Source organism: Callorhinus ursinus, unplaced genomic scaffold (assembly GCF_003265705.2).
Source record: "Callorhinus ursinus isolate GAN/ISIS: 27379988/994484 unplaced genomic scaffold, GSC_fseal_2.0 scaffold21, whole genome shotgun sequence".
Taxonomy (NCBI): Eukaryota; Metazoa; Chordata; class Mammalia; order Carnivora; family Otariidae; genus Callorhinus; species Callorhinus ursinus.
Genome location: NW_027397083.1, coordinates 23,557,405 through 23,578,908, shown reverse-complemented (window position 1 = coordinate 23,578,908; position 21,504 = coordinate 23,557,405). Strand labels below are relative to the sequence as shown.

Here is a 21,504-nt window from a genome sequence, read left to right as displayed (position 1 = left end):
TGATTTTGGCTCAGATCATGATCTCAGGGTTGTGAGATGGAGCCCCAGAGTTGGGCTCTGCACTGAGCATGGAGCCTGCTTGAGATTCTCTCTCTTTAGGGGCACCGAGGTGGTTCTGTCGGTTAAGCGTCTACCTTCAGCTCAGGTCATGATCCCAGGGTCCTGGGATTGAGCCCCACGTCGGACTCTCTGCTCGGTGGGGAGCCCGCTTTTCCTTTTCCCTGTGCCTGCCTCTCTGCCTACTTGTGCTCTCTCTGTCAGATAAATAAGATATGTTAAAAAAATGATTCTCTCTCGTTCTTCTCCCTGTGCCTCTCTCCACCAATCCCTCTCCCCCACTGCGCTCCTCTTCACGCTTTCTTTCTCTCTCTCTCTCTCAAAGAAAATAAATAAATAAATAAATAAATAAATAAATAAATAAATAAATAAAATGGAGATGATTAAGAATTTTTGCCTGTAGGGCTGCTATGAGGATTCAGTGAAATAACTTAAATAAAGTAATGAGGATTCAGTGAAATAACTTATATAAAGTACTTTGTATAGTAGCTGGCACAAAATAAGCATTCCAACAAATGATAGTTTAAACACACATATACTCAGCACTCAGTTATTTTTCCAGATTTATTGAGGTATAATTGACATACAACATTGTCAAAGTTTAAGGTGTGTTCCATGTTCACGTGATACATTTATATATTACAGTGTAATCACTATCATAGCTTTAGCTAATACCTCCATCTTGTCACATAATTACCATTTCCTTTTGGTGGTTAAAACATTTAAGATCTTCCTTCTTTAGCAACTTTCAAGCATATGATATAGTATATCTAACTATATATAGTCACAATGTTGTGCATTAGATCCCTAGAACTTACTCATCTAATTGGAAATTTGTACCCTTTGGCCAACATCTCCCCATTTCCCCCACCCCCCAGGTCTTGGTAACCAGTATTCTATTCTCTGATTCTATAAGTTTAGCTTTTTCAGATTCCACATATAAGAGATACCATAGAGTATTTGTCTTTCTCTGACTTATCTCACTTAGCATAATGCCTTTATTGTCCATCCATGTTGTTGCAAACGGTGGGATTTTCTTCTTTCTCATGGGTGAATAATATTCCTGGTGTGTGTGTGTGTGTGTGTGTGTGTGTGTGTGTGTGTGTGTGTGTGTGTGTGGTGTGTGTATCACATCTTCCTTATCCATACATTCACTGACAGACACTTAACAATGTTTCTATGTCTTGGATATTGTGAATAATGGTGCAGTAAACATGGGAATGCAGACATCTTTTCAATATCCTGTTTTCATCTCCTTTGGATATATACCCAGAAGTAGGATTGCTGGATCATAGCATAATTCTGTTCTTAAGGTCTTGAGGAACTTCCATACTGTTTTCCATGGTGGCTGTACAAATTTGCATCCCCCTGACAGTGCACCGGGGTTCCCTTTTCTCTACATCCTTGCCAACGCTTGTTTTCTCTTCTTGTCATTTTGATGATAACCATTCTAACAGGAGTGATGTGACATCTCCCTGTGGTTTTGCTTTGTGTTTTTCTGAGACTGGTGATGTCGAACACCTTTTCATGTACCTGTTAACCCTTCATTTGTCCTCTTTGGAAAAATGTCTGTTTAGTTCCTCTGCCCACGTTTTAATCAGATTTCTTCGTTACTGAGTTCTATGACTTTTTTATTCTCCCCATAGAATACTGCCTAAACTATAACTGCTAATAAAACCTAATGGAGGCAAACTCCTATTTTATTTTTCTAAAAAGTGAATCTGATCACGTGACTTCCATGCTACACATTCATTGCTATGACTTCAGTGGCATACAGGGTCCTCTGTGGCTAACCCCAATCTTTAGTCTCATCTTTCTACTCTCACTGCTACTTTATGCATGATGCCACCGAGCATCTTGTAATTCAAGTGCACCTACTCTCCCCTCTTTCTTGCCTCTTCCTGTTATTAAGCTGACTCCTTTAACACAGCTAAAGACAGCTCAGTGTCACTCCCTGAGTCGCTGCCCCTCCAGAGCCTTTGAGTGCTACTCTTAGCCTCCTTCATGGATTGCAAACTCCTTGAAAAGAGGGATTGTTTTAGCCCCATTCCTAGTACAAAAAAGGTTTTTATAAATGTTGACAAGAATATTAATGCTTTTTTCATAAATTTATTTCTGGAGTGAATGACATTTCATATATTTAGCTACATTTTTTAACCCATCAGAATGAGAGCTCTCTGATAATGGAAGGGAGTTATTAATGACAGCAGAAGCAGGTTCCGTCTGCAAGAGAATTGTCTATTTTAAAAGAAAAACAAGTCAGACATAGAGAGAAACACGATTGAATGCAATGACTTCCACAATAAATTTTATTTATTGATCAATGAAAGCTCATTAGCTAGAAACTTAACTGCCATCTTCTACAATATATATATGTTTATATATTTATATTTTATTTATATGTGTAATATGTATTTATATTTTTATATATTTATATTTTATTTGTAATGCTGAAATCCTGAAACTTCTGGAGTGCTGTTCTAATCATCAAAAAAAGTTTTCCTTCTTTATTTGTACAAGATGAAGTGAGTTTTATTGAAATAGTGAGATCTAATATTTTCTGAGTGCTCACTATGTGTCATTGTCATAAGTGTTTTGCTTATATAATCTCATTTTAATTAACTGCCCCATTAAGAACCAACTGGTTATGATAGTTGCCTAATTGTATGGATGAGAAAACAGAGGAATTATCAGAGGTTGCAAGATGCATCCAAATTTACAGAGTGTATAAAAAGTGGAATTCAAGTACAATTATTCTGCCTCAAGAACCCAGCTGTGGGGTTCTGTATTATATCCATGCTATTTGAAAAGTGATCTCGTGGGTATGAGATGCAGCACACAGAATAGCTAATTAATTTACTCTGTAAGTTGGAATGTCATGCAATTACCTCTTACTTGATACCAGAAAAAGTCATCAGCTCATATCCTTCACGTCCTCTCTCAATAGTAGGACAGCAGTCCTTAAGATGCAAGAAATCTAATAAGAGATGACCTAAATATTCTCCATTATTTCAACAAAAGTTGACACATAAGTCTAGGGGTTAGATGACTTATACTAGATATTAGAGCTAGTTTGGGGCTAAGCCAAGAATAAAACTCTCATGAAGCACTCTTACATTTTCTAATGAATTAGAGCCAACTTCAATATCTCATATTCTTCCTGAGTTAACCTCAATGAGGAAATCTATTAGCACTTATAAAACTTCTGGTACAACCAATTTAGAATTGAAGTTGGCAAGGCCAACAACACTCAACTGGGGTATTTGCCATCACTTGGATGATAGCAAGGTTGTCTGGTGGTTTTATTTAAATGTTTATAGAATGATCATTTCATTCACACCTACTCAGTTTTAAATTTTTCTGTAAAATATAAATTTTTATTAAAGTTAGCAATTAGTTCACATATAGATTAAATCATAGCATTATATTTAAACAGGATGATTCAGAAAAAATTAATGAAAATATTTAGTTTCAAGTAAGTGTTTCTCTTGATGCCTACCTTATATTTTTGCATAATTCAGGAGAACAGCTTTGTCTTTTTGACAAAAGGTACAAGATCTATATTTGGCCTTTTATCTCCATTATCAGTTTGAAACTGTTTCATAGACAATTTTATCTCTCTTTATTTTGAAAGTATACTTCTGTCTTCTCTGTGGCTTAGAACAAATAAAAAGGCCAAATATACATTTCTTATTTTCCCTACTTTCGCTACAGGTAAGCTTTTCTAAATGGGAGGAAAAAAATCTCCCCTTTATTGACCTCTTTACCTCTTATTTTGAAACAAGAACTGTGGAATAACAGTCTTTAAATTTTAAGGAGTATCAACTGTAAAGTGACTTAACAACTTTCCTGAGGTGGGTGAACTGTAAATACTAAATGAAACGTGCACAATGTTGTAGACTACATCCTGATTTCAGAAATAGTAAGAAGTAAAAAAAAAAAAAAAAAAAGTACATCTAAGAACTAATAAAACAAACACTCATGATTTAAATTTCAGTCCAGTATCCCAACTCTTTCCTGAGATGTCCTCAATAAGGGACTTTTAGAAAATTTATACAATGTAAAATCTGCTAATATTTTAAGAGCAAAGTATTTGTTACACATTATACCTAAACTATATTGTTTTCTTTAATATGGGATATAAGATTTCCAAGTACTAAGTAACTTATTTGAAAGAGCATGCCCTTTCTATAGGCATTTTAAAAACACATTTAAGATGAAACAAATGTGGATCTCAAGCAGTCATATATAATGGTTTCCGAAAATCAGTTTTAGGAAATTCTAAAATAGGAGCTACTTTCCACAGTTAGACACAGCAGTCTGGTTTTATTTTGAATGACACTGGAGGTGTTTTTACTTTTTGTTTACATTTAATTGCACTTTAGAGATATTAACACATGGTTTCGGCTGCCTGGAAGCAGCGGTTTATATATTTTTTTAATCTAGAAAATAACATTATAAATGCACATACAGGGGCACCTGGGTGGCTCAGTTGTTAAGTGTCTGCCTTCGGCTCAGGTCATGGTCCCAGGGTCCTGGGATCAAGCCCCACATCGGGCTCCCTGCTCAGCGGGAAGCCTGCTTTTCCCTCTCCCACTCCCCCTGCTTGTGTTCCCTCTCTCGCTGTGTCTCTCTCTGTCAAATAAATAAATAAAATATTAAAAAAAAATAAATAAATGCATATACATAATTTATTATATTTGACAATTCTAAGTGGTCCCAGGTTATGACTTTTACCGTGAAAATTCATTGAGACCTCATCATTCCACCTTGTAAATAAGTATAGTGATTTATAGTTGTCACAATAACTATATTCTGTCTTACAGTCATAAATACCTTGTCATACTTGGTTCCTGTCTACTTTCTGAGCCTTATTCCCCAGACTTTATTCTGCTTGAGATATTCACAAGAAATTCATGTTTTGCTTGATTTTGCTATTACTGGTTTTTATTATTTGCAAGCAGTAATACCTCTTAATACCTAATTTCATTTGAAAGCACTATGTAAAATCTAGACTCAGCAATTTTTGAATTTTTACATTTACATATAGAAAGATTATAGAGATATACTAGACTTATATCTCTTTCTGTTTTGTAGCCTAGAACATTTGGTGGGTTTGAGCTACCACGTAAACGCTACTGAAAATGTGGTGTTTTAAGTTCCCAGGTAAAAACTAAAACTAGATTAAGCAGATCTATTTCCTAAGATAGATATTATATTACTATCAGATAGGAGTTTGAGATTTATCCTATAGACAGTGGGAAATATTAAATGACATTTTTAGGCAGGGCTGACACATACACAAGCTGGGTTCCCAAGAAGGCCATAGGGACATTTGTTTCATGCTGCCCCAAATTTGTACAGCATCCGGTTGGGAAGCATTCCCTAAGTAGGTAGGAAGCAAGGTCTGCCTTCCATTTAGAAAAGGCAAAATAGATGGACCACATCCTGATAAGTTATGGCATTTAGCATTAGATATAAGCATGGTTATTTGGATGTTCTTTGCTACTCTGAATCCTAAAGATGTGATAGAATTAGGAGATTATGTAAGATAGAGTGGACAAAAAGATGTAAGTATGGTGTCAAGAGAGCCGAAGGGCTGGTGCTGGAAGCATGTAATCGGAACACTCAGGAGTATACTAGCTTCAGGCAAGTATGAAGCAGGGAAGAAGGGCCAACGCTATCACTAGGATTCAACATTTCTCTCCCCATACTCAAGTGTTCCTTTCCCTTGTTAGGTCGTCTCAGAGGGGTTCTGACTCAGTGATGACTCTCAGCACCTTATCCTTAATAATTCTTGAAAAGAAAAGATTTATATTAGCTTTTCATCAGCAGTGTTTATGTTATTTTGCCAAATCTGCACCAAGACTGATTGGCTGGGCTTGAGTTTTATCCTTATCCTAGATAGAGTGGTTGGGGTTAGAGTCATACCAGCCACATGGAATTAGCATGGAAAAATATTGCTCATAAGAAAAATCAGAGTATGGTTATTAGAATAAGGGATAGCAGAAGTGTGACAGGCAGGAAGAATAGACATTTAAACATCTGATGACTCTTTTAATCTACTTTTCTTCATATTCTCTCAAGTGAGGCATAATCCTAATTGGATCCTGGCATGTTGGGTATAATTATATTTATAATTTGTTTTAGATCTTATAAAAGCATCATTAGGTTTGATAGGGATGAGATCCACTGTTTAGAGGGTAGATGAAATGACACAAGTCTGCTTACAAAACTGTTAAAACAAAAACAAAACAAAACGGTGTTCTTAATGCCAAAGTGATATCAAGCCATGAATCCTTCTGGAATTAAAGAAGTATGCTCACTAACCATAAGTGGAAAGGTTAAATCAGGGAATTGTCTGGAAGTCAGTATTCCCTCTTCAGTGCTATGTGCCATTCATGTTTCTGAAGAACATGCCATCTGAGAACAATCTTAGTATGGGCCTTGACAAGTCTTCCTTGTGTCCCACAATTGGCCCCTTTGTGGATGACTGTAATTATTACCCCCAGTTCTGGGTGTATTTCAAATAGTGAAATCCTCTAATCCTTAAGCTTTAGAAATGACAGTTAGCTTGATGGAAACATATTGCTTTACATGGTTTACACAGTTGCCCAGAATTATCAACTGCCTGCACAGATGGTGGACACATATGGAAGCATTGCTCACTTTGGGGTGGTCACCAGGACACCCGTGTTGAGGAGAAGCAGTCTTCCCTGTGCAGTTCCAGGTGAATTCTCCAAGTCCATCATAAGCATTTCCAGTGAAATAAAGTTCTATTCATTGCATTATCATCTTAGAATTGAACAGAATGGAAAAAAAAAAAAAGGGAAGGGAAAGAAGGAGGAAAGAAAAAAGGAAAAAAGCTTTAAGTGAAGGTGCAAACTTTAAATAGTATAGGCCACATACCCTAAATTTTAAATATATTATTAACTGCATTATCATTTCTAATCAAGTTACTCAGATGTGGATGGTTTGTGTTGGTATGTAAATCTTCATATCCAATACAGTTCACCTATCTTGTTTCAATTTTATTTATCTTATTTTTTTTAATTTTTATTTATTTTACTATTATTTTTTAATCCATAAATTCATTTAATTTCCACCCCCTGAGCTATTCCACAGGAGCAAGCAGGGTGTGTGTGGACGGGGAACATTGTAGCAGCGACTTCCTGAGTTGTCATGTGCTAAGGACCATGCTCATACTGAACACAAAGCTGTCTACCAGATTAGAGAGACGAATGATATTGGAGAAATGTACCATTTTTTCTGGAACTATTTGCAGGGAGGTCGTGCTGCCATGTCATAGACCAAGGCTTGTCTTTCACCTCCAGTTTGTGTAGGATGCTCTGGGTATCCACATGGTGGCCCCAATGGTTTTGTGCTGAAAAGAAAGCTAATATTTCCCAGACGTCACTAGCAGTGAAAGAGCTAAAGGGATGATTACATTGTTTATGGAAGTCAGGGGGGCTCCTGTGGAAGGCAAATCATGAGCAGATTTGAAAAAACGTTCTCTTCTTCAAACTGAAGTTTAATGAAAGGATAGATTTCTTCTCTCTGGAGGCTGGCCTTTTTCACTTGTAAGGCTGGCACTGGCATGTCCACAATCTGGGTGTGTGGGTGTGGGGTGGGGGAATACATTTTCTTATAGTGGGCTGATCTGGGAGGCAGGTTGAAGAACAGTCCCATGCTTCTGGCTGTCTGGGCAGAATTGCAGTCCTACACAGCCAGTTCCTGAGGATGGGCCAGGTATGTGTCATGCTGGAGGAGACTTAGGAAGGGTTTCTATTTCCCATTAGGCTGAGGCTCTAGAACCATGTGCCCAGTGGAGTAGGTGTGAGAATAGTCGGGCTCTGGAAAGCTGGAATGGGCTGGGGAGGGGAAATGCCACAGCTTGCCAGACTGAATGGAAGAGGTCCTCGCCTGGGACTCTGGGTACTGATGCATAGGCATAGGAACCATTCAAGCTGCAGTTGGTGACAGAATATGTCAAAGATACTTCTGGTTGTGGTTTTGTCCATTGAGAAGAAAAACAGCTGCACTGATTTGGAGACATTTTGTTGTCATTCGTCAGGATCACATCTTCACTCTGGCTTAAGGGACTCACTTCCTGGGGGCTCTTGACAGTGCTCAAAGCTCTAGAGGTATTCATCCACCGTGCCGCTGCTGGCCCCTTGAAAATAGGTGAAAAAGGCACACCAGAAATTCCGCTCAGTCTTTATAGGTCTCTGCACCTCCACGGCAGTCTTCCCTATTTCTTCCATTTCGAGTGACACAGGTGACAGTGTAATTCCTGACCATCACCTAAGACAGCAAGATGCTCTGGCTGGGCAATGGTGCGCTGTGAGGACCAGAGCTGCCTGGCCCACTTTCAAGCAGCTCAGAGTTAATTTTAATTTTTTAGGTAATTTAACTTTTTTTAAAGATTTTATTTATTTTAGGGAGATATAGAGCACAAGCAGGGGGAGGGGCAGAGGGACAGGGACAGAAATGATCCCAAGCAGCAAGCCGACTCCACACTGAGCGTGGAACCCGACATGGGGTTCCACACCAGGACCCTGAGATCATGACCTGAGCCGAAATCAAGACTTGGATGCCCAACCAACTGAGCCACCTAGGCGCCCCTAGGTAATTTAACTTTTTTTGAGATAGATTTTGACATAGAAAAGGGCATGCCAAATTAGTATAGAATGTTCTTGTCTATCTTTGCCCCAAACCTCTAATACAGCATCATACAGAGTGATAATATAATTATTGAACCAGAAAATTAACATTAATACAATACTATTAAACAAACTATAGACCTTATTTAAATTCCATGTCTTTCCACTAAAAGACTATAACTCTAAAAAAGATGAAAAATCTGGGCACCTGGGTGGCTCAGTCGGTTCAGTGTCCTGCTCTTGATTTCACTTCAGATCATGATCTCAGGGTTGTGAGATCAAGCCTCGCATGAGGCTCCACACTGGGCAGTGGAGCCTGCTTAAGATTCTCCCTCTAACTCTGCCCCTACTCCCCCCTGCTCACATTCTCGCTTTCTCTCTCTCTCTCTCTCTCTCAAAAAAAAAAAGATGAAAAATCTAAGTGAATATTAAATCTCTAGAGATAATGAAGATATTTCTATGTGTATAAAGATGATAGGAGAAATAGACCATTTATGAGAAAAAATTAAGATTACATATGTCAAAAATATCATAAATAGACACAAACAGAAGGATATTTTTTAACCTACGATCTGAGCAACACTGCAGATTTAGAACATCTGTATTCATCCCCTTGTTATAGTTTACAGTTTTTCTCAATATAGGGATAATATATATTAAATTCCCTTTAAAAACTCTAATCTCGTGCTTTGTTGTATGATGAATATGAATATTTGCCAAAAAAATTACTTGAGTGAATCAAGATAACTCCTCATTTGTGTAAATCATTTCATAGTACTAAAATTCTAAGAAATGAGTTTTTTAGAATTTCAGCTCTTCGCTAAGGAAGAAAAATTAGCCAAAGGTTTCTTTCAAACTGAGGCAGCTGTATCCCCTCCCTGCATGACAGGAAAATAAAATAGGAAATGATGTTCAAAAGGTGAGAATTATAAGTGAAGAACTCTCAAATTTGATGTATTCATTCATTCAGTTACTCATCATTCAGTTATTCATTCTGCATAAATTGTGTTCAGTTTGCTCATAGTGCTCATCAGACTGACTCTCTTTAGAGTCATTATGCATGAGATGTACTTTACCACTACATGGTTTGCTCCTGTGGAGACAGTACAAAGTCTGAATCCTGTGGGTTTCTGTTCTCCTTTAAGTTTTCTGTTCTCCTTTAGCCCGCCTGTCTAAAAGTACCTGAGTTATCAGGACAAAGAAAGAAAAGCCTGAGCATAATGAGGCAGATACAATTGAATAGCTGTAAGGGTTTAGATTCAGATGGCTAAGAACACATGGCTTCTATGTCAGAAGTAACAAACATTCATCTATGAATCAAGGTCAATTATGGTGAGTTCAAAGGATTATCATATCTGTCCAGACTCAAGCCCAGCAGAGAGAGTACACTTATTGGCCTGAAAAAAGAAATGGCTTCTGAGCATCAAGAAGCCTTTTGAGTATAATTCACAGGCCTCCAGAATATAAGAGGACTCAAAGCTGTAGTCTTTAAAGGGAGTACAGACCCTCATGGGTGTGTGACTACATTATACTAGGATCCAAGGTAACCAGAATCCTAACGAATCATTGAACACTACATCAAAAATTAATGATGTACTATATGTTGGCTAATTGAACATAGTGATTAAAAAAAACCAATGTTTGCTGTTTAGAGATGTGTTTTCAAAAACCAGCATCAACTGCAGATTTGAAACTAAAATTATTTTTTAATATAAAATATGCAGATATAATAAAACAGCATTAAATGTAAGGCCAAATAAAGTTCCATCTTTTCAAATGAGCGTGTTAATGTGAAGATATCAGAATGTTAATTGAATGAAAGAAACATTCTTTTACATGACAGATTCTACTCCCTTTATGCAACTCCATTACATCTCCTATCATGAAGGACTTATACATGAACAAAACAGAGAAATGTGCCTGACATATTTAAGGAATTGTTAATGGTTTATAATTTCTTAGCAATAAACTATGTTTCTTTCATCAGAATAAAAGCTTGAAGAACAAACTCTTGTCAGGAAGCAAGCTGTGTGGCATCCATGCAGAAGAGGTGAGTACATTTTCTAGCTTCAGTGGAATAGAGAGTGCCAAAATATTAGCACCAGATTGTTCTTCCTTAACCCGGAAACCTGGAGACTTCGTCTGTCACTAACATAAATGAAAACACTGGAACAGAAAAATGAAAACAGATTTTAAACTTTTGGGTGTTTTGGGGTGTTTTAAAATTGCATAACCAAAAAAAGAAATTAAGCCAGTTGAGCGTTGCTTCCCTAAAGTGATTTTATGTATTCCATCCTTAACTGGATTACCAGGATTTTCTTAATAGCAAATACCTGGAGGTCAATGAAATTTTTATTTTTTTGAGCCATCTACTATGTGATGTCTACAAAGTTTTGCAATGACAATGAAATGTCAGAATGAGGATTCTGGGGTTGACCATAAACTTTAAGAAACAAACAATCATTGGGTCTACTTGCTAGGCAGGAAAATTGTTTCATGCATTTATTAGTGGGGGGTGGGGGAGTCATTCTGGTTAATTTAGATTTACCTAAAATCAATTTCCATCTGTGCTTTATGATCCCCTATTTAATGCTATAGACATGTAGCTCATGTAATTCTTAGTGATAGTAATGTGATAGTAAAGACAGTGTCATAGTAAGTCATTCTTTTCCTGGAGGAGAGGAGACCACAATTACTGTGTTAGCTGGATCCTCCAACAAGCACATGAAATATGAGACTCGTTGTGCAAGGGATTTATTAATGGAAAAACCTGTGAATGATAAAGAGTAAGCATGAGAGTCCTCATACCACACATACCACAATGTAGATCTGGTATCTGTTAAAGAAGGGGGAAGGAAAGTGGTATAGATAGAACAAGAACAGTGGCTCACACAAGTTAAAAGTTTAACCCCTTTCCTGTAGTGGTTAGAAGTAAGGCACAGAGCTGGTGAAATACCACTATCATTTTCTAATTGTGGATCTACCTTTTGTTTCAATGACCTTTCCCTGTTACTATCACCTTCTAGCAGAAGGGACAGAGAAGATTATCTGGTGACTCACAAGCATTGCTTTTTAGAAGTCCAGCTAGGAAGAAGTGACACATGTCTCATTGCATCCTATTTGCCAGACGTAGGTCACATGCCTAGCCAAGCTGAATGGAGTCTGGAAAATGTCATTAGGTTGGTGGTCATGCGCTTATCCAGACCTTGGGATTTTTTTTTAGTAAACAAGCTGAGAATACTCCCTGATGGACATGTAAAAGTCCTTGCCACTCAACACTAAAGTTAGAGTCTGACATGAAATATAATACCTGTTTATAATGCCTTCACAATAATACTGTACATGAAATGAGTAAAAATTTTCAGTACATGGAAACTAAAGGTTGATGCTCCATAAATGAATAATCAAACTGAATAGCTTGTGAATATGAGCCAGTTTGGTATTTCTTTCATTATACTTTTCTATCTGAATAGACACAGACACTTAACATTGTTTAATGTACTAGGTTTCTAGAAATATTACATGAGTAATGTGCCGTTTCTGTATATTACTTATAAGAGGGTAAGCAAGGGGAACCAATTTTTGAATAAGTACTATATGGTTTGAAGCTATATTCTGAGATGGTTACCATGTTCTCAGGGTCCCCACAACACTCACGGGAGAGAGATGGCCCCTAGGCAAAGTTGCCTGTGCTGTTTAGAAACGAACAAATGAATAAATAAGCAACAACAATCTGGGTCCACCTGTATTTTTAGTCCCTTAGTTCATGAATGATTCATTTCTTTAAATTCATCTCAATTCCTTAGAGGATACATTATATCTGCATTTTAATTTACGCATTCCTAGATGCTTCATAATATTAGTACTGCATAATGTTGAAATCAGTTTATTTATTTGACCTATCTTTTTATTTATTTATGGAAAAAATTTGGAGTTTAACATTCTGGGAAATAACAGAGGCATATATATATATATATTTTTTTTTTCCTGTCACAAAAACACTTCCCAAGAATATGGGTAATAAATGTAATTATTTGTTTTAACACCACCACTACCACCAAAACAAAATAGTAATGTCTTCTCTCAGTTTAGGAGCTAAAAAGGAGCTGTCTTCTAAATCAGTGACCCTAAACTATTCATAGATAAACATCCAGATCCCATTGACACCTAATGGATTGCCAGTGTTTTAATTTGCCAAGGCAGAATATTGAAAACAGTAGAGTCTACTGTAAATACCACTACAATCATCTTCACTGTTATTTCATGAAGGAAATGCTACTTGGACATGAATTGTAGAGAAGAAAAATGTCAGAGACTAGCTAAAATATTCTATCACGGGCGCCTGGGTGGCTCAGTTGGTTAAGTGTCTGCCTTCAGCTCAGGTCATGATCCTAGGGTCCTGGGATCGAGCCCTGCATGGGGCTCCCTGCTCAGTGGGGAGCCTGCTTCTTCCTCTCCCTGTGCCTGCCCCTCCCCGCCTCCCACCTCGCTTATACTCTCTCTCTCTCTCTCTCTCTCTCTCTCTGTCAAATAAATAAATAAATGAAATCTTTAAAAAATAAAATTAAATGAAAAAATAAAATAAAATGTTCTATCATATCCATCTTCTTTGTCTTCACCTTCTCCTTGCCATCTTTTTATTATACTTACAATCAGCATCATCATTATCACAAACTTAATTTTACTACAGACTTGTGAAAACTTCATGACTCACAGGCATCAACATGTAAAATGACATTTAAAACCATTAGTTTTAAAAATTACTAAAATCCGGCAACCCTCCTGGGTCCCCTCCCTCCTTGGGAGTTTTGTACTATCACTTCGCAATCACTCAATAAACCTTGCTTTGCTGCCCACCAAAAAAAATTACTAAAATCCCCAATATAGCAATAGCTCAATGGTTTCAAGTTTACCCTTCTGACAATTTTAGCTTTTCAAAATGATGCCCTAGGAAGCTAAAAGAAAACAAAATGTCATGGGGTTTTAGATCAATGTGCGTTACAAAATGAGCTCAACTCAAATTTTGCACTTATTCTTACTGTGCATACTCTCATCAGATCTTTAGATAGGATTTTGATTTTTAACTCACTGAACATTAGAAGATAGCTGGAATATGCAAAGCAGAGAAGTGATGACTGTGATGAAAATTTCTAAAAAAAAATTCTAAATAATCTTAACTAAGCTCAGGAAATCTAACTGTTCTTCCTCACTTAGTGCAGCACAAAGATATGTAGCCTTTTATTATAGTTCCTGAATGAATCACTGCATAACACAAAAACTGATGTTTTAATAATTAATTCAAGTTATGAATAAAAGTTTAAATTATATTCTGTGCATTCAGCATAAATATGCATTAAAATAAATACCCAAAATGGTTAAAATTAGTCTTTTCTGACACTTAAAAAATAGAGCATTAATTATTTGAAAGAGTAGAAGTGAAATTGAGCAAATCACGCACACCATATGTAGTGGTAACCTCTCATTCCCCTTTGATGTTGGTCAACATTCGTTTGGAAAAATAAATAAACTCTGTTTACCTAAGGGACTGTCCTGGCTATAAATGAGTCCTGGACAACAGATTGAAACAGGAGGGAGACAGTGCCAATCAACTGTGCATTTGAAGTTGGAGAAGATAACAGAAATGATTTTTTACTGAAATCAGTAGCACAAAATTAAGAATAGCCTCAAAAACCAGCAGATGTCTTGGAGATGAAATTAATGTAACAAGAGAGAGATGCTATGTCAGAGACATCATCATTAGGGGTTACTTGGGGAATTTTGTGCCAGGAGAACAGAGCTGTAATGTAGAATCCTGAAGCAGAAGTATAAATTCAGGAGGCTGGGGGTTTCAAGTGAGAGTTTTTATTCTCAAGAGCCAGGATCAACCCTACACATACAGTGATGGCTCATTGTCTTCTATGCATTCTATCCTGCATTTCACTTTCAGTAAACATATCAAGGGAAAGAGGATGACTTTTTATGGAAATGAAAAAAATAGTAGCTAGTTTATAAAAAACAAACAAACGAATCCTTGCTTCTTCTGGGTATAGAGTTTAATTGCACAGTTCTGAATTGTTAATGAGTCAAATTCTTTCTCCCTGCTTTCCACTCCCCCATCTCAAGTCACCACTCTCCCCCCTTTACTTTTCCTCTCTCCCTCTTTCCTTGTCTTCCTTTCCTTTATTTCTTTTCATTTTATTTTCTTTTTGTTCTCTGTTATCAATTTCCTGATTCAATAGATCCCAGAATGCAGTTGGTTCATGATAGGGATGTCTGTGAAAACTGTTTCTAATAGTAGAGCCTTGTGGTGGTGACCATAGGCAACACTTTGAAGATTCTACTCTAATTGGTGGGCTTCCAGCATTAGACAAGAATTCAGGAATTATAACACCATCATAACAGTCTCCCACTTGGCAAACTCTCCTATCTTGCATCATTAGACATGTTCTGAATATAACAACAAACTGAACCATAGTATACCTGCAGTTGATTCCGTGAAAGACTCATAGACATTCGGTGTAAGCTAGGAAAATTATAATATTTCAAAAAACGTGAGTGGGCTTCATTTGTTGAAGAGGACCTTCATATCAACACAGTTTATTGGGCTATAATAGTCCCATGAGGATCTTGTGTTTAGTATATACTATGGCCAACTACTTTTAAAATTGAATTTTATTAAGATATAATTTGCATACAATTCATCCTATTTAAGTATACCATTGAATGGGTTTGATCAATGTATATATTAAAGATACAGAACATCATCATCCCCAATATTTTCTCCTGCTATTTTATAATCTCTACCACAAATCCCCAGCCAAGGTCAACTACTAGCCTGATTTCTAGCCCTATCCTTTTGTCTTTTTTAGAATATCATATAAATGGCATTATACAAAAGATAGCTTCTAATGACTGGATTATTTCACATAGTATAATGCTTTTGGGGAGGGTATGTGCTGTGGTGAGCGCTGTGAATTGTGTAAGACTGTTGAATCACAGACCTGTACCTCTGGAACAAATAATACATTATATGTTAAAAAAAAAAAAAAGAAGAAGAAGAAGAAGATAGCAGGAAGGGAAAAATGAAGGGGGGGTAAATCGGAGGGGGAGACGAACCATGAAAGACCATGAGAGACCTCTGAGAAACAAACTGGGGCTTCTAGAGGGGAGGCGGGTGGGGGGATGGGTTAGCCTGGTGATGGGTATTAAGGAGGGCACGTTCTGCATGGAGCACTGGGTGTTATATGCAAACAATGAATCATGGAACACTACATCAAACACTAATGATGTATATTGTATGGTGATTAACATAACAGAATAAAATAAAAAAAATCTAGTTATTCACCAGAGTGACACATTAAAAAAAATAAAATAAAAATAAAAAAAACTCCATCCACACTGTTTTTTTTTCTATCCACACTGTTACATGCTTCAGTACTTAATTCACTTTTTTAAAATTGCTCAACAGTATTGTAGTATTTCATGAATGTACCATAAAATGTTTGCTATTTACCAGTTAATGGACTTGTAGGTTGTTTCCAGCTTTTGACTCTTATGAATAAAGATACTATAAACATTTATGTATGTAGAAAGAATTGCTGTATTATGCAGTTTGTGTATGTTTAACTTTATAAGAAACCACCAAACTGTTTCCCGAAGTGACTATACCATTTTATACTTTTACTATTCACCTATTTTACTATTTTTTTCAATTATCATTTTTTATGTGACTATGATAATCTATTTGTGTTTTTGTTCTCCTACGGAGGGGTCAGAACCTGTAATTTTAGATACAGAAGGACAAATAACTGAGGTCCTTATGTTAGAATGTTTGAAATTGGGTCTGCTCTGGAAAAATGGGAAGACAGGATCATCATCTGTGGTTCACCAGGTATATTTCCATTAGTAAGCAAACATGTCCTGCTGAGAGAAATTTTCTTGTTATAAAGCACTTTTATATTTGGCATAGTTCTCTTAAAAAGTGCATTCTTCTACAGAGCAAACACCCTTCACCTCAGCATCTTAGCATTCTAGCTGTTTTCTTTGCTTCCTGTCACATTTGCTTGCTGCCTTCCCTTTGGACATACATCAAATTCAAACTTGGTTGTCAGTTTAAATTTCACATATTTGATCTTAAAAAGGAAGTAATTGTAAATAAGCAGAGAAAACTGAGGCATACATATACATAGGTATATTTAGCATCTAAAATTGGATTGTTGGACATACTCTGGTGACTAAAATTCTGTGTGTGTGTGTGTGTGTGTGTGTGTGTATGTGTGTGTGGGGTGTGTGTGTGTGTGTATTCTTTTTTGGCAGGAGGGGAAGCTGGGGAGAGAAACAATAAACTACTTTCTTTAAATATTGCCTTTTAAACAATATGGTTCCTATTGTGTGTCAACTATACTCAAAAATTAAAAGTTAAAAAGTAAAATTTCTACAAAAATTAAACAACATGGTTCTTTTGCACACCTTTGGTTTTGTCTTCCTGCCTAGGCTAGCTGGAAGTCCAACTTGGAAGGCAGAGATTGAGCTTTTGCTTGACTGCAAAATTCACTCTTGTACAGTTTAAAATAATTTTCATCTTTAAGTTTGAAAATATAAATGAAATTGAGGCACTAATCTATGTTTCTGTTTTTGCAGTCAAAAAAAATCCAAGCCCAGCTGAAGGAGCTTCGTTATGGGAAGAAGGATTTATTATTTAAGGTGAGCATCTTTCTCCTTTTCCAAACCTTTACCCTCCCAGTACGCAAACTATAATATCATTTAGCTTAAATTTAATTTCTGGATTTTTGTAAGAATTACAGCTGTATTTGACTGCATTGAAGACACGTTGATTTTCTTGCCTTCTTAATTAATGGAGACAAATGCAGATATGGTTTCCTGGGTACATTCTTAATCAAAGGCAGGCATCATTCCAAAGTGTTTAAAGTCCCTTTGTAACCTTCAGTTACTTTAATTCAATATTGAAGAGTGTGGTCTTTCAGAATATTTACATTAAGGACAGCATAGATTGAGTGAATTTCCAGAGATGAGATCCAGTGGTGATCTACATTCTTGACCTCCAGAGATCCTTGCATAAATCTCTTTATTACTAAGAGTCTTTATATTTAATCATTGTTGATTGATTTTAATTATTGATACTTTTCTTTACAAGACTGTCAAGTCAAGATATATGCATAGGTAGACATCTACTGGAATAATGGCCTTCCAAAGATATCCACTTGCTAATTCCTGCAACCTATGAATCTTATACCTTATGGCAAAGGAGACTTTGCAGATGTGATTAAGTTAAGGATCTTCAGATAGGAAGGTTTTTCCAAAATATCCAGGTGAAACCTAAATATAATCATACAAGTCCTTATAAGAGTAAGTCAAAAAGGCCTAAATATGAAGATTATGTGATCACAGAAGCTGGAGGAGGAAAGACAGTGTAATGTAGAATTTCCTTCCTACAACCTCCAGAAAGAACCAGCCCTACCAACCCCTTGATCTTAGTCCCATAAAATTTATTTCGGATTTCAGACTCTCAGAACTATAAGAGAGTAGAAGTGTTTTGTTTTGGTTTGGTTTGGTTTTAAGCCACTTAGTTCATGGTAGTTTGTTATAGCAACAAGATGAAACTTTCTTTTATCTCCCTTCAAGAAGGGGAGATGAAAGGTAGTTGTCTTTAATTGTTGTGCTTATGGTCCATGTGCATTTCCAAATGCAGTAAAATCATGGAATTTTAGGCTCTTAGGAGTAGGAGTAATGATTTGCTTAATAAATAATAAATACGAATTACATTGTGTGTAATAATTTTTTAAAAAATGTTTTCATTACAATGATCAGCTCAATCTACAAGCACAAGGTTTAAATTAAAGAGGGATAATAATTCCTCATTTTATTTAATGGTTGGAAAATCCTGCAATTTTTCTAATGAAAATAATAAGAAATGACACATTTCTCTTCTTTAGCCCCTTTACTTTTGGCTCAGAGTCAGGGGAAGGTGTTCCTATTATGTCAACCAATATTTACTACCCATTCTATGTGACACATGAATCTGGACATTATCTTGCCATTTACTCTTACATAAATATGCTTCTTGCCATTTCTTTGACCTCATTTACAACAAGATATTCCCCAGCACACCAAGAAAACTGTGAATTAATTCTCATTAATGCTTGCAGACCCCTGCTTCTCAGCACTCTGTTCATTTTATGTCGTAAGTAGATGAAAGTATAAAACCGAAGGCATTTGTCTGTCTACTTTTAATCTTTCATACTGAGACTCGAGCTCAGGGCATCTTAACTTTTATATTCAGGTTGGCCTTAGCTCTTTGCAGTCATCAACAATAAATCCCTGAAATTGGAAAAGAAAGGGCATGCATGTCTGTGTGTATGTATATTTTCATTTGTAGAGAAATTTCCAGTTCTCTGTGAATTAGCTTAACTTAATATCAGGAATGAAATGAAACAAATCCTAGCTCCCTAGAGCTGATATGTTTTAGGCAGTAGGCTGAGAAATTAATGTGAAGATAGATCATATGAGGCTTTTTAAATCTTTTGAATTTCATTTCCCAAATTGGAGAGTTAGCGAAAAGAAAATTTGGGAGAAGAGAATAAGGAGATCCAATAATTTTCAGTGATTTACTTCTTTGTAATATGCCAGTTGTTGAATATACATTAGTAATTTATCAACTTTCAAAAATTACCCAAATCAGGATTTGTTGAAACTCTATGACTTGAAAATGAGACATTATTTGTAAGCCTTATTATTTCAATGTCACTTTGAAAGGAGCACTTACATATGAGATCAGGTGAATTGTGTGTGAATAGACCATGAAGCTGCATAAATTAGGATTCCTTCAGCATATACACTCCCCAAAAAGCTATTTAGCAGCAAGATTTTTATTAAATAACAAGAGGTTTATAAACAGGACAATTTTTTAGCTTATTCAGTAGCTAAACAGTGTCAACAGGACCAAATTTTTTGGTTTTCCTACCTTTCCATATCATGATCCTCAACTTACTAAGTTTTGATTCCCCCCCCCGTATATGATAGTGGTTAAAGATTTATAGGCTGTCTTTGTCCAACTCTGTACAAAGTCAAAGAAGAAAAGGAAAAGCACTTGTTCTTCAGTGTCCTAGTTTTTGTAAAGGAGGAGAGTTTTTTAAGATATTTCCCTAAACTTGGTCATGTATCCATGCAAAAGAAGTGAGACCTTAATATTTTCAGCTTCCATTGTGAAAACAGTTTCTGCTATGATGTATTCATTCATTCATCTTGATGGTATTCACTCATCTGATTTGCCTACTACTATATCAACAATGTACATTTTAGATCTTATGAAAACATATTGAATGAATAAATGAATATATATTATGTATATACATATATACACACGGGTACATGCGTATGCATACATGCATACACAAATAGATGTGTCATGGCAGTATGTGGTAGGAACTCACATACATAGCCCCAAAGGGCATGTGACCACAGAGGTTCACTCATGCACTTTTGAAAATGAACCCACAGAATATCTTAGGTAATAAGATGAGTAGTAGAGGATTCCATTTCAAGTAGTTTCCCTGAAAATCTGTTCAGTTTTGAATAGATTTGATAGTTTGTAATAAAGATAGACTTTGGAGGACGAATGTATGGTATGTGCTGACAGTTGCCAGACATGTTGATAAATTCAGTATCCTTATTTTTGTTTGCGAGCTGGCTTTTGATTGGGAAGGCTGCCAGTAGTAAACATTCTCCACTAAAGCGAGAAGTGAGGCCCTGCTGTTAGTTACCCAAGACTCGCGTTACTTTTTATCCTCCTTGATTCCACTTGGAGATGATATTCTCTGGAACATCTACTCTCTATTTTACTGCTCTATTTTACTTTTACTATATCCACTTGTTTAATTTCAGAAGTATTATTTTCTCATTGTAGAAAAATATTTTGAAAAGCTAAAAGAAATCCGGGGTACCTGTATGGCTCAGTTGGTTAAGTTTCTGACTCTTGATTTTGGCTCAGGTCGTGACCTTGGGGTCATGGGATTGAGCCCCACATCGTGCTACGTGTTCGGTGCAGAGTCTGTTTGTCCATCTCCCTCTGCTCCTCCCCCTCCCACCCCTGATCACTCTTTCTCTCTCTCTGTCTCAAATAAATACATAAAATCTTTTAAAAAACCCTAAAAAATCCACTTAAAGTCCCATCACTCAAAGCACGCAATACTTGGAAACATTTTATATTTCTTTTTATTTCCTTTTATACTAGGCATAATCTGCCTTTTGGTATATATATATATGTTAATATAGATTATATATTCTGCTTTTTCACATAATTTTGAAACATAAAGCATCCTTTAATAATTTCTTTGTAAAAATCTAAATGAATAATTTTTCATATGTATATGCCAGAGTGTCTCAGCTTTAACTTTATAAATATTTGTGCAGCTGTCTATTTGTATATGTGTGTGTTGTGATTTTACTATGATGAAAAATGTGTTATTTACAACTTGAGATATAATTTTTATTGAACATACATATAACTATAAAGTAATTCACTAAAATTATTGAAAAATTGGGATGTTACTGATACCTAGTACACTTTTTTGAGTTTTGATTTTTTTTTTTTTACTTTATTGAAGAATAATTGATAAATGCAATCGTATATACTTAAAGTGGTGTTCAGAGTGGCATCGGCACAGTCCTGGCACTGACAGCCTAGAACCATGACCTGGGACCCAGGCGCAGGGCTCAGAGCATCTGCCAGGTGGTCCTCAGCAATGACTGGTCAGAGCCAGGACCT

The 21,504-nt window shown here is 36.3% G+C and overlaps 1 protein-coding gene and 1 pseudogene across 4 annotated transcripts in view; one reads left to right on the top strand and one right to left on the bottom strand.

Moving 5' to 3' along the window:
* Positions 1-21,504, top strand: part of LUZP2 (leucine zipper protein 2) — a 478,379-nt gene that overhangs the window by 346,646 nt on the left and 110,229 nt on the right. For all 4 annotated transcript variants that reach the window (XM_073904840.1, XM_025879122.2, XM_073904841.1 and 1 more), the window contains 2 exons: positions 10,708-10,770; positions 17,361-17,423. In XM_073904840.1, coding sequence (XP_073760941.1) covers positions 10,708-10,770; positions 17,361-17,423 — 126 coding nt within the window. The remainder of the gene's footprint in view (positions 1-10,707; positions 10,771-17,360; positions 17,424-21,504) is intronic.
* On the bottom strand, positions 7,589-8,321 carry LOC112829167 (transcription cofactor vestigial-like protein 1 pseudogene; annotated as a pseudogene).